Raw genomic sequence first — 13152 nt, forward strand, 5'->3', positions numbered from 1 at the left:
GATGGCCACACCTCCAGAAAACAGGTGGTAACACGTCAGCAACAAGTCAACAGACGTTTCTGAAGAAGTTCTGCAGATGACAGCTGAAACATGTCATGTATATTACAACAACCTTCTATTAATGTCTGAATAGAAAAAAAAAAAAAAAAAAGAATACATGATACATGATTGAGATAAGAAGATAAAATAAACATCTTTGAGCTTCATAGATGTCATGTTTTTGGTTGTTTTTGTTTTTTTTTTTTTGTTTTTATTTTTTCAGAACATTTTATATGCAGCACTTCACGCAACTAAACATTCATAAATCAGTGCTTCCAGGAAATGGCAATGCGACAGTCGCAACTGTCTGTTTCTTTGACCAATCGCAGCGCTCCTCCATGTCACCTGATATACATATGTCATCACCCTTACTTCCCGTTTCTGATCATGAACATGCAGATGTGATCTGGGTATTATTGAAAAGTAGAAATACGCTACAGATACACCTAACCTGCTAAAACCAGAGAAGAAAATGAGAAACGTGAATCATCTTCCACCTAAAATCACCACAGAGGACCATCCACGACACATTCCCAGAGTTCTGCATTAAAGTGCAGGTAAACTGCTTTGTAGTGCTGCAACATTGTGGTGGAAGATGAATGAAAGTCGGCAACTGATTAAGATTTTTCTCCAGAACAATCAGACATCAGAATCAAACAAAATTTCAGAAAATCTCATGATCTCGAGATGAACTAACATGATGGAGGTTAGAACATCCAGAGCTGCCGACCATCAGAAAAGAATATATGTTTAATGTTGGATTATCATAGTTTTTATTTTAATGAATAAATATGTTTAATAAATTTGAGGTGTTTTTAAAAGAAACAACAACAAAAAAATTAAAACCATCATTTGTCACAGCTTTTCACAAAAAAGGTGCTGGGAAAATCAGGAATTGGAAGAAATCCTGGAGAAACTGAGACGATGTGCAACGTCAACTACAGCTGGACAGAAAAATGAGACACAATGACCGAGATGAAAGCCAGGAATCAGAAAAAGATGAAAATGGAATTAAAAGGGAAAAAAAAGATTTCTGTCAGAACTGAAGAAGACTTTTAGATGAAGGGGAACTATTTTCATGAACCAAGCAGAGGAAGAAGTCCTTATTGAAACTGGAAGACTTAAATATTTCCTTCTAACTTCGTTAACAGGATTAAAATGTCATGCTTCTGTAGATGATGCAGATGCAGAGGCTCCTGCAGCTCCTCCTGCAGACACATCTTTCTAAAGGAGCATGTTTGGATTCATGACATCATGATTATTCATCTGGATAAATGAATAATACACAGTATTAATAATACACACTATTATTCATTCATGTTTGACCTAAAATCCTGCAAACAGAGTTTCGCTGTCCTACTGCAGGATGAAGCTCCTGATGGTACCAATGTCACCACTGTAACAGCTTACTGTCATGGTGAAGCTGTTTAACCATTAACCTTTACTGATTTGTTGTATTGCGATTGGCTGATGATGTCATGTCTTGATGATGTCACATAACCAGATGTTGGTGTGTTGGAGGATGTAGGACCAGAGGGAGGATGGGATCAGATGATGGTCCTGGGATAAAGAGCAGATGGTTTTCCTCCCACGCCGCCCCACCCAGCAGTCCCTTACGTTAATGATGATTTTAATCCATAGTTATCATAAACATGCATAACAATTTTGATTTAATGAATCAGAGGTTAGTTTCTGATCTTCAGTGGAAAAACAAAATGTTTTCACACCATCAGACAAAAAAAAAACCTCTTCACACCAAAACCTAATTTTTCAAGTTTCCTAAATTCACAAAATTATTGCATAAATGACCCTGACATACAAGATTCAGACTTTGAACAAGTGACATAATCTCCAGTAAAATGATTGCGCTTGGTAAGATTTCATGAAATCTATAAAGTAAAAAATATCTGAAACTCTTGAATTTAAAAGAATAACTTTATTTAGCTGTACTTGTTTTAAGATCTTTTCTTGAGAAAGGAGCATTTGGAGGATAATTTGGAGGGTGTTTTAACACTTTAAGTACCATATGAAAGCCAAGTGGTATCACATAGTAGTACCTAAAGGATTAATGAAGGACTTGAAAATGAAAGCTACATTATCTCAGTCTCAATTCCGATAAAAATCTTAAATTGCTATCATTATTGCTCGTGTTCTGCAGCAGGTGTTCTTAGCCTTTTTTTTTTATGTCAGGGCCCAACTTCTCTAGAATAAAAGGTTCTAGGGTCCACTCAGATATTAACAATGTACTTGTTTAATTGATCTCACGCTTGTTTCAATTTATATTAAACAACTAAACCAAATCCACTTCCAGTTGAATAGCTAAAACCTTGTCGAATACATGTCATAATAAAATGAAATCATCATCAAGACATTTATTTATCAACCTTCACATACAAGACGCAGAATATGCGTATAATTAATGTAATTTTTTATTTTCCTTTTTTTCCACTTAATGTTCTGTTTTTGATTATGAAAAATTTTGCCAACTTTCCACCGAGTGTTGGATGTCTGGTTTTTAGATGGCGCTTTAGTGTTGAAGGCTTCACGCTGGATAACGTTGGCTAACATTGCACCCTGGGCTCCAGGCTGTCTTGTTGCCACATTTATGACTTTTTATTCTTTGATATTTTATTTATCTGAAGTACCTCTTGCAACACTTCATAGTACACCCCCCTCCCAATTTGTGAGCCACTGTTGTAGCCAGGAAGGTTTTTTTTTTTTTGGTCTACTTGTTTGTATCATTGTATTGTATTATTGCATTAATATAGCATTATATGCATGACTTGTGTTCTGTTGGTTTGTTACACACTTTGATTTGTTTTCATGATTTTGTAGATTTGAGATCAAACATCAGATCTAACATTGCACTGTTTTAACATGCATGCATCTGGAAATTAAATGATAAATGACTCTACTATGTCTATTAAATTACAGTCTATTATAACACTTTTTTTAAATTAAAAAAAACATCCTCAGCTCATCATTGAATCTACATTTGGTCAAGGTTAAGCCCAAGGTGTCCTTAATGGCCTGAAAACACCCCTGATCTATTCTTCTTCAGGACTGTCTGAAAAGCTGCAGATGCTCTCCTAGCTTATCAGATCACCTGCAACCTCAAACCGTCTGAACCGACGGCTGATTCCCTGACAAAGGGAGCTGGTCCAGGCCTCGCCTCTGACAGCTGAGTGTGTCATGGATCACAGTTCAGTGATAACACGCCTGATAACACACCGCTCATCCTGAGCATGTGCAAAGCCTTTTTTTTTATCATAATCGGACAGAAATTTACACACTGACATTTTTATGTGATGGGCTGTAAGCTGTGCTATAATGCTGACATGGAGCATGCTCAGAAACTCATGTGATGTAAATAAACATAACAAGAAGAAGATGGTGGAGAATTGAGCTAAAAAGAGACAGTTGTGTGGACTGACAAAAAGATAAAGCTTCTCTGCAAGATTTATATGCATTAGCACACAAATGAAAAAGTGGGGTGTTCCGATTTACTCACTTTACGACCCAGTTGAAAAAATTTAAGGCTCCTAAAACACAAGTTCCACATGGGCAAAACACCCAAACATTATAAGAACTTTAGAAAATGCTCTGGTCTCCGTGTGGACATGGCCAAAGGTATAGAAAGAAAACAACAACCACAACAACATCCTATAGCCTATAAGAAAACAAAGCAGATAATCATCAGGAGCACCAACAGGAAGCCAAACCTAGGAAAACCTGAACAACCACAACACTACCAGCAAGAAAACCCACTCCCCCCCTAAAAAGGTCTTTGAATGAACATTAAAAAAATAATAATCATTAAAAGGATTTCCATTGTGATTCATTTGTTTTAGTTTAATATTTAACAATTATTGGGTCAAACAAACTTAATGATGATACTTAGTTGATGTTACTTGATTCAATTAATAAGCTGTAAGCCATAATCATCAAAATGATAACAAATAAATGCTTGAAATATCTCACTTTGCATAGAATTTTCTATAGAATATATATGTTCTGAATTCCTTTCAGGGGGCAATTTTGTTAGTTTAAGACTTGCATTACTAAGGACGGCTAAGTAAGTCATTTGGGGTCCTTATTCAGTCATCTTGTGAATGTGAATTAATTGTGTCCCAATTCAGGGTCTACACACTTCGGAGCACAAAGGCTACGTAGGCTATGGGGGGTCCTACATAGTCTGTGCAGTCTGTGCTGTTTACCACTGATGAAATAAGACAGCCTACTTAGCTAACGAGAATTTCCCATAATAGAATGTTAATATGGTTACATTGCCGATAATATATTTTATTTTCTTGTTGTTTCAGAACCATACATACGTGCATAAATACAAATAAGGTCTTGTTAGTCGTGTTACCTGTTTTCATGATTGTTCAATCCAGTAATAAATCAAAAGGATTCACAAACTCTGGCTGGGTCATTTTCTCTCTAACCCACTACACTACAGATGAAGAGCTAGTGCCACCATATTACATCATTACAGTCCTAAATTCTCAGTAACATTACCTTTTTAAAATGAATTACTGAAATAAGTTAAGGTTTGCACATTATTCAATTTTCTTTAGTTTCAGCTGTGTACAGAAGAAGATACTAAAATGACAGGGACAAACTCAGATATAATGAATTACATGACGATGAAGGGCATTTGTAGTCAAGTATTTACTCTTCCTTGGGATTTACTTCTTTTTGGATTTTGGATGTTTTTTAAGGTGAATTTGGGGGTGATCCCTCTGATTCCCCTGAAATGCACTATATGAAAAAATTTGCCCCACCTTACATCATTTAGTTTGGTTATGTCATTTCAGACAATAGGCAGTCAAATTAGGCCCCTTGATGAAGAAGTTATTGTCATTAACATGGCTTTACACTAAATCCATTATTTATAAACACAATATTGCAAGACCAAAACCTGCAGCCCTTCCCAAGGATCACAAACAGACATAGAGGGCCACAAGGACCAGACAACCAGCCTGGATCCAAGACAGTCCACCACAGGGAGGACCATGTACATCTTTATCTGACCCCACCCACAACCAGAGTTTTGGTGCTTGTGTCATGAAATGACACTATATCATCCATCAAAAGACAGGAACTGGATCTTACCTTTTCTGCAGACTGAGCGGTGCCGAAGAAGATGGGAATGAAAGCCAGCCACACGATGCAGGTGGTGTACATGGTGAATCCGATGGGCTTGGCTTCGTTGAAGTTCTCTGGGACGCCGCGTGTCTTTATTGCATAAACAGTACACGTGACCATCAGTAAGATACTGTAACCCAAGGAACAGATGATCTGGAGATCTGTGATGTCACATTTCAAGACCCCTCTAGCCAGATCCGGATTGATGGTCCTCTGCTCGTCGTAGTCTATGATGGTGTTGGGTGGATCCACCCCGAACCAGATCAGCACCCCCAGCAGCTGCACAGAGATAAGGCTGAAGGTGATGGCCAGCTGAGAAGTGGGGCTGATCAGCTTGGGCGCCGTCACCGACTTCTTGCCCTGTTCGAAGATCCGGTAGATGCGATTGGTTTTAGTGAGGAGTGCGGCGTAGCTGATGCACATTCCCAGACCCAGGAAGATCCTCCTGAACGAGCACACACCTACATCCGGCTTGGCGATCATGAGGAACGTGATGATGTAACAAAGAAAAATCCCAGTCAGGAGGACGTAACTCAACTCCCTGCCGGATGCTCGAACGATCGGCGTGTCGTTATAGCGAACAAAAGTGGCCATGACGAAGATTGTGGCGATGATGCCCAGCATTGCAAGGAAGACGGGAATCACCGCCCAGGGTGAGTGCCATTCCAACTTTATGATAGGAATGGGCTGACAGGAGGAGCGGTTGGTGCTGGGCCTCATGTTGTAGGAGCAGAGCTTGCAGTTGAACTCGTCAGGTTGATACTGGTAGCCATCACAGGGCTCGCAGTGCCAGCAGCAGGGCATGCCCTTCACCACCTTCTTTCTCTCACCGGCCTTACAGGGAAGGCTGCACACGGAGGTGGGAATCTCCTGCTCCCCCCGAGGCCACTGCATGTCTTCGATCTGGAGGGAAAACATGGAAGCATCCTGTTAGATCAGAGCTTTCTGAAAACCATCTCTCATGCTCTTTTCATGTAACATTAGATCATAAACTAAAGATTTTTAATGAGATATCAGCCTGCTGAAGTTCTCAGGAGGTTTCTCTGTCATGGATCCTAGTGTTGGAAGTAAGTTCATATAATAGCATCCATTCTTTCCTACATTACTTATCCCCAATGCCCAATTCATTTTTCAGTATTAAGGGGCCCCATTTTTCCCAAAACATATTTTATCACGTATTTTAAAATGAACTGTTCATAGTTTGCTCTTTTAATCATCTCCTTCCACCATTCATTATATAGGATAGCATTTGTTTTTCTATTGTTTAAGTACGATCCTACAGCCTATGAATTTATATAATAATTTTGGTATTATTACACCAATATACAGTACAGTATAAATGTGCCTGTGGTCATTTTGCATCTTCAACATCCTTAAGAATCTCGCAGTTTCCGTTTTGCCATCCTATCAAGGGTCCAATAGCTCTATGAATAATCTTGTAACACCCATACATCCATCAATTTTCTATATCCACTAATTCCAATGCAGTGTCACGAGGGGCTGGAGTCTGTCCCAGCAGCTACTAAACGAGAGGCAGGGTACACCCTGGACAAGTTGTCTGTCCATAAAAGGAACCATTCAAATCTAAGTCACTCTAAATTAATTTCTGCATATTTGTATTAATAAAATGTATCAAACTTATAATGATAAAATGTCAGTTTGTATAAAGTAACTTAGTAAAAGAAAATCTTTACATCATTTTCAGTCCAAAGGTAATGAGCGACAGTGGGTACTCCTGTTTATTTCCTTTTCCAAATAAAACCAGAGAAAAATCCAGAAAAGCTCCTGGGATAAATTAGAAAATCTTCACCTTCTGCTGGAACCAGAGTAGCTGTAGTCCATCTATGAACGTCTACTACGTGTCAGATGACATCTCATCTACACCTTTCCTCTGCAATGTGGAGTGGTGGGTCTAAGCTGGACCTGGGGGGCCTCGGCCACCTCTAAAATCTGACTGGCCCCTCCAGACGTCACTCCAAATATGGACAGTTAAATTCTAACAAATACCTTACTTGGGTAAACCTCAGATGTCCAACTACTAGTGAACGTAGCATATAACATCCTCAGAGGACATGTTCTCCTGTTGTCAGGAACATAAAACATGTCAGAGGATGAAAATTGTGTTTTCAGCATGAGAATGAAAATAAAAATGTAGTTAAAAAGAATTTTGATTTGAGTTTGTGGTGTTTAATAAGTGTGGAATATTATGATCTGATTTTTAGATTGATAAAAGATCTAAGATCGACTCAGATGCTAATGGAGTAAAAATCTAGAAACTGAAAAATGTTTGTGGAAGTTGCACACCTGGCTGCAGGTGATCAGACCGAACCAATGAGACCATGATACACTATTGATCTTGAGGCAGCATCTGATCACATAGTTTATTTATTTGTCTTGTTTCAAGAATTAAATAAATAAACTAATATTTTTCTCTATAAGCTGATTACATTTAATAAAAAGGACATAAAAGTCATAAACCAAGCAGATGAGATGGTTGTGAAGTTAACTGACCACACATGATAATTGAAAAAACCTCTGACTAGACTTAAAGCTGTCATTTTTCCTGCTATCAGTGAAGTATCTTCAGTTTTTAGTGGCTAAACTCTACAGGATAATCCTAAATTACACAGTTGTTAGTGAAAAAAATTTGAATCTTTGATTTTATAAATTTAGTTTTACTGTTTGCATCAGATTATCATTGTAGTTTTAATAATAACAATAACATTATTTTCTAAAATCTACATATTTCTTTTAAAAGGTTTTTCTGTGTTTACATGTCCCACCCTTTTCCCAGTCTGTGCCTGGTCCCCCCATCTAATATCCTTTAGACCCAGCCCTGGTGGTGTGTTGTTTTCCCACCAACAGAACCATCCATCTTCTCCTGAATCCACAGTGAAGCTGAACGAAGACACGACGATGCTGTAAAACAAGATATCGACAAGCAGTTCTGTTGTCACGGAGTAAGATTTACAGCTCAGATGTGATCCAGCAGCGCTGGCGGTGAGTGAGGGGGTTGCTTTGGATCGGGCTCATGGCCAAAGCAAAGGTCTCATTGATCTGACAGCTCGAGTGCTGCTAATGACTAATGGATACTCCATTAGTGGAACATCAATATGGAGGAGTTTCTAGTGGAGAGGTGATAGGAGGAGCTGGAGAACCACTTCAGAGCTTCACAACACAAACACAAAGCATCGTCCGAACGATCCTCCATGTTTAGGTTGAAATTTATCTTTAGCTTCACTTTTTTTTTTTCTTTTTTTCTATTTGTTTACAGTCCTGATGTTATTAAGTATGAGATGTTCGGGTATGAGGATGTACAAGAATTATTATACCAAAAGAAAAATTCTCAGACCTCAGATGGTTAAAGCACAGAAGCTGAGAGGCTCAATTCCTGTAATTATCTATTTCTGATTCTGTTATCTGAAGATCATGAAGCTCATTTTCAGTGTGTCCTCAAGATAACCAGATAAGCTTGATAACAAGCTACTAGCTCCAAATTTAACGTGATTATGAGGTGGTTCAACTCTGCAGGAAGGTGAGGCATACATTTACAAACATAAACCTCTTTATTTAATTTAGTAGTAATTCATTTTCACCTCAGCGCTACAAAGGGATTAGTACCAAAACAACAACCAAATAAAAAAAACTAAAATTTCAAACATAATGTAATAAACCTTACCGAGAACAAACTAATTCATTATTCATTCATTTACACAATCTCAAATTTAATGACCTGTTTGATTATAAATTAATTCAAATCCTATACAAAGCAAAGAAAAAACAATTAACCACAAATAACCAGAAGCTGTTTAGAAAGTGGGAAAACAAATACCATCTAAGAGGTCTTTAATCTTTAAAAACACCCAAAGTAACAACCAATACTAGGGCTGAATTTCCCTCCATGGGATCAATAAAGGTCTCCTCTCTTCTCTTCTCTTCTCTTCTCTTCTCTTCTCTTCTCTTCTCTTCTCTTCTCTTCTCTTCTCTTCTCTTCTCTTCTCTTCTCTTCTCTTCTCTCCTCCTCTCCTCTCCTCTCCTCTCCTCTCCTCTCCTCTCCTCTCCTCTCCTCTCCTCATCTCATCTCATCTCATCTCATCTCTTCTCTTCTCTTCTCTTCTCTTCTCTTCTCTTCTCTTCTCTTCTCTTCTCTTCTCTTCTCTTCTCTTCTCTTCTCTTCTCTTCTCTTCTCTTCTCTTCTCTTCTCTCCTCCTCTCCTCCTCTCCTCTCCTCTCCTCTCCTCTCCTCATCTCATCTCATTTCTTCTCTTCTCTTCTCTTCTCTTCTCTTCTCTTCTCTTCTCTTCTCTTCTCTTCTCTTCTCTCCTCCTCTCCTCCTCTCCTCCTCTCCTCTCCTCTCCTCTCCTCATCTCATCTCATCTCATCTCATCTCATCTCATTTCTTCTCTTCTCTTCTCTTCTCTTCTCTTCTCTTCTCTTCTCTCCTCTCCTCCTCTCCTCCTCTCCTCTCCTCTCCTCTCCTCTCCTCTCCTCTCCTCATCTCATCTCATCTCATTTCTTCTCTTCTCTTCTCTTCTCTTCTCTTCTCTTCTCTTCTCTTCTCTTCTCTTCTACTTTGTTTCTGTTATGGGTGTGAAACTTGGACATTATAATAAACAATAAACATAAACATGAAGATGTTTGTCTACATTAAATCAGTTTATAAATAAAGTTAAATCAACCGTTAAATCTACAGAGAAAATAGAACTAAATAAACCATTCATGCCAGTTCCAGTCACGTTTTATTTTTCTTGACATTACGATGAACAAATTAACCATCTCCTCATCACAAGATTAAAAAAAAAACAGACAAACAAAAGAAATAAAATAAAGTTTTTCATTAAAAATCTTTGTTACACGTTTACTTACTTTGTTCAGGTCAGCTAATAAAAATTAGTATATGACCTTGTTACCATAGCAACTGCTGGATGGCTCAAGTTCACTTTTTTAACCTTCTACTTGTTTTGTGTGTTGTTTGGTGATGTGTTTTTGCACTCTTTACCTTTGTCAAATTGTCGATAAATAAAGTGTTTTGAATTGAATTTGATTGAATTAGTTACGTAAATGTTCCGGGAATCTCTGTGTCTGCTGGTCATGGTTTGGGATAAGATACATCCAGTACAGAAGATGTTTGCGCACATTTGAAAGCAGCAATCTTAACATGTAACATACCAGAATGACAGGCAGAAATTATAGCTAAGACTCTACCAAGCATTGACATCCAAACCAAACACAGTTCAACCCCCAGCAATTATATAGGAATGTAAGAAAAACACGAGAACATCACTGTCCACTTTAGAGCTTCAGCTAATTTCTCCATTTTAAGCAAACCAAACAAACAAGGAGTCACATGAAAGCAGAGACTGCTGATTGAAGATGTGTGTCACATCACTGCGGGAGAAAAACTGACTTTTTTTGTTGTTTTGTGGTCAAACTTTTTATTGCAGCTCTAAAACATTAATCTTTCTGGATTCTATCCCTTGCTCCCTTGATTCTCTTAACTCTGACCATTGATTGAGGTGTCCATTAGCAACATATTTACCTGTGTAACACCTCTGTTAACCCACTCGTACCAGACATCCTGTGAGTGGGACATGACAATTAAATATGTATTTTACTCAGTCTCCCTTCCAAGTACCTACACATGTTATACACCACTGGAAAACCTAGATTCTTGAGATGTGATTGATGATTATCATTCTAGGCTACAATCATAACTATATATTCAGTAAACGTTTAGTTCAGACCCGTAGCAAATGCAAATTACCTTTGAAGCCATACTGTACTCCAGTAGCAGAAGATATACTTAAACAAAAACAGTCCTGTTACATCAGGAAGGGTCCAGTAAAAGTAGTCCAGTAAAATAATCTGTCCACAACAAGTCTTTTATACATAAAAACCTACTTTAGATGAAAACTGAAGGGCTTTAAGGGGTTAAAACTGCTCGGCTTCACTTTTTTACCTTCTACTTTCGCACAGTTCCTCATCAAACATTACTTTACTCATTTCTAGATGAACTGGGCTGCTATCCACTGGCTTTTAGTGAAAGTAATGTGGTTTTATTATAGGAGCATTTACATTCTTTACTGTGTTCCAGGTCATTTTTCTCTGACACAGTAACACATATCTTGATTCTGACACTTCTGTGATAATCTCACGTCTCAGCTTTCATTTGAGACCAAGTTTATACATACAGCCCCTGTGGTTGTGAAGATATACTTCATTTATTTTGAATTTGTTATTTTAGACAGAGGCAGAGAAATGGGCTGCTCCAAGAAGAGGATTAAACTGGACCTAGAGCTGATCTGATTGGAGTCTGGATCAGAACAGGTATGAAGCAAACAGAACAATACTCTGAAGATGAATCCACCTTCTGACCTTAATCCTGTTATTCTGCAGGTTTATCTGCTGTACTGGAGGAGAAAACTCCCCCAGAAAGAAAGGAAAACAACCTCAGGTAGTTTGGATCTGTAGCTGGTGATCTTTTACTCTGGCCTCCTCTGAGCTCTTCTAGCCGATCATCTGGACCAGCTGGACCAGGGTCTGCTCTGAATCCTGTTCATATCCAGTAAACTATCAGGATCAGTTTAATTATTTTTCCTGCTGCTGTTCTCTTCTCCACCTGTAGGTGGTGCTGCTGCTCTGTTTTCTCTTTTTCCCTGAGTGCTGCCTTGCAGGTGGGAGCTGGTGGAACCTGATTCATCAGAGAGTAACTGAACTTCACAGATGATCAAAACAATCAACTAAAGCAATGAAAGCAGGCTTTGCTTGGCCCAGATTGGCCCAGTTTGGCTTACTTCACTGATCTGAACTTGAGTTTTTGAGAAAATCTCCGAGCAGCTGAAAATGCTGAAAACGAGCCTTAACAGAACAAATCATTTGTTCTGTGCCTGAATTGAGGGATGCAGCTTCTCCTGATCAGTGAATGTGGACTGTGCTCACTCCCACTATCACAACCAACCTAAACAGGATGAAAAACCAGAAAAAAACAGGATTAAAACGAATAAAACAAGCTGAAGGGTCTTAAAGCTCAGCTGGCTGATGGATCTTGAATGTTTTTTTGCCATTGTGTGATGACAAAGATGGCTGTCTGAGGCACTTAAAAGGACCACTTGGAGGGATTTAAGATGCAGCCATGATCCAGAGATCAGTTACAGAGAGCTGAGGACACCATCCAGTACTTCATCTATATCACCATCACCACACATGCACTCAGACATTTCCTCAAATTCTTTATTGATCGTTTTATAACCTGCGGAGCAGACTCTTGACCGGGTGACACAAGCAGATTTCATTAAAACTGGACTCAGAAAAGCAGAGGTCAGAGAAAAACACATCTTTTTTGTGGCTGTTGTAGCGGTCAGGAAGGTTTTTCATGTTTTTCATGCTGCCGCAGCTGCTGAAGCAATCCTGACAAGACGTCAGCCAAACAGAGGAGTTGATCCTCCCTTCAGCTCAGGATCAGCCTCAGCAGGCTTAAGTCCCGAGGTCCTGAACTCAACATCCACTCTGAACCAGTCCACAGCATGAAATAATATTAGCTGTTGTCGCTGGACGAGTCAGAGAGGAAACAGAAGAGCTGGGTCAGACATCCCAGACGGCAGATGATCAGAGACTAAAAGAAAAAGTTGTTTCTGGAAATGATGAAGCAATATCGGCAAGCTTACAAGTTTCAGAGGACTCCAAGATTCCAGATTTGAAGATGGCTGTGCCCAGTACCAGTTGTAGTCCATTGTTGTCTTTATCAAAATTATAATATAAGTTGTGTCTGTTATGTTTCTAGTGTAAACAGCATTAATCTGCTGTTTATGATCATAACGTTACGGCTGGTTGGTTCATGAAAAATCGCATCAATGTGTGGTTTATTAATCATTATCATGAAATGTGGCTGCTGTTCTCATGGTGCACATTGTTAGAATGGGTTTGTAAATTTCAAGTTTTAAACAGCATTTGTAGATGCTCATAA

General features: G+C 38.7%; 1 protein-coding gene across 2 annotated transcripts in view; it reads right to left on the reverse strand.

Annotated features, from left to right (window-relative positions):
* The window catches only part of LOC121636449 (metabotropic glutamate receptor 7-like), a 232700-nt gene that overhangs the window by 32632 nt on the left and 186916 nt on the right, over positions 1-13152 (reverse strand). The window contains exon 8 of one of the 2 annotated variants that reach the window (XM_041979967.1): positions 5158-6093. The exons of the other annotated variant lie outside the window; for it this stretch is intronic. Within the exon in view, the coding sequence (XP_041835901.1) occupies positions 5158-6093 (936 nt within the window). The remainder of the gene's footprint in view (positions 1-5157; positions 6094-13152) is intronic. 2 annotated transcript variants of the gene reach the window in all.

This window comes from Melanotaenia boesemani, chromosome 3 (assembly GCF_017639745.1).
Source record: "Melanotaenia boesemani isolate fMelBoe1 chromosome 3, fMelBoe1.pri, whole genome shotgun sequence".
Lineage (NCBI taxonomy): Eukaryota > Metazoa > Chordata > Actinopteri > Atheriniformes > Melanotaeniidae > Melanotaenia > Melanotaenia boesemani.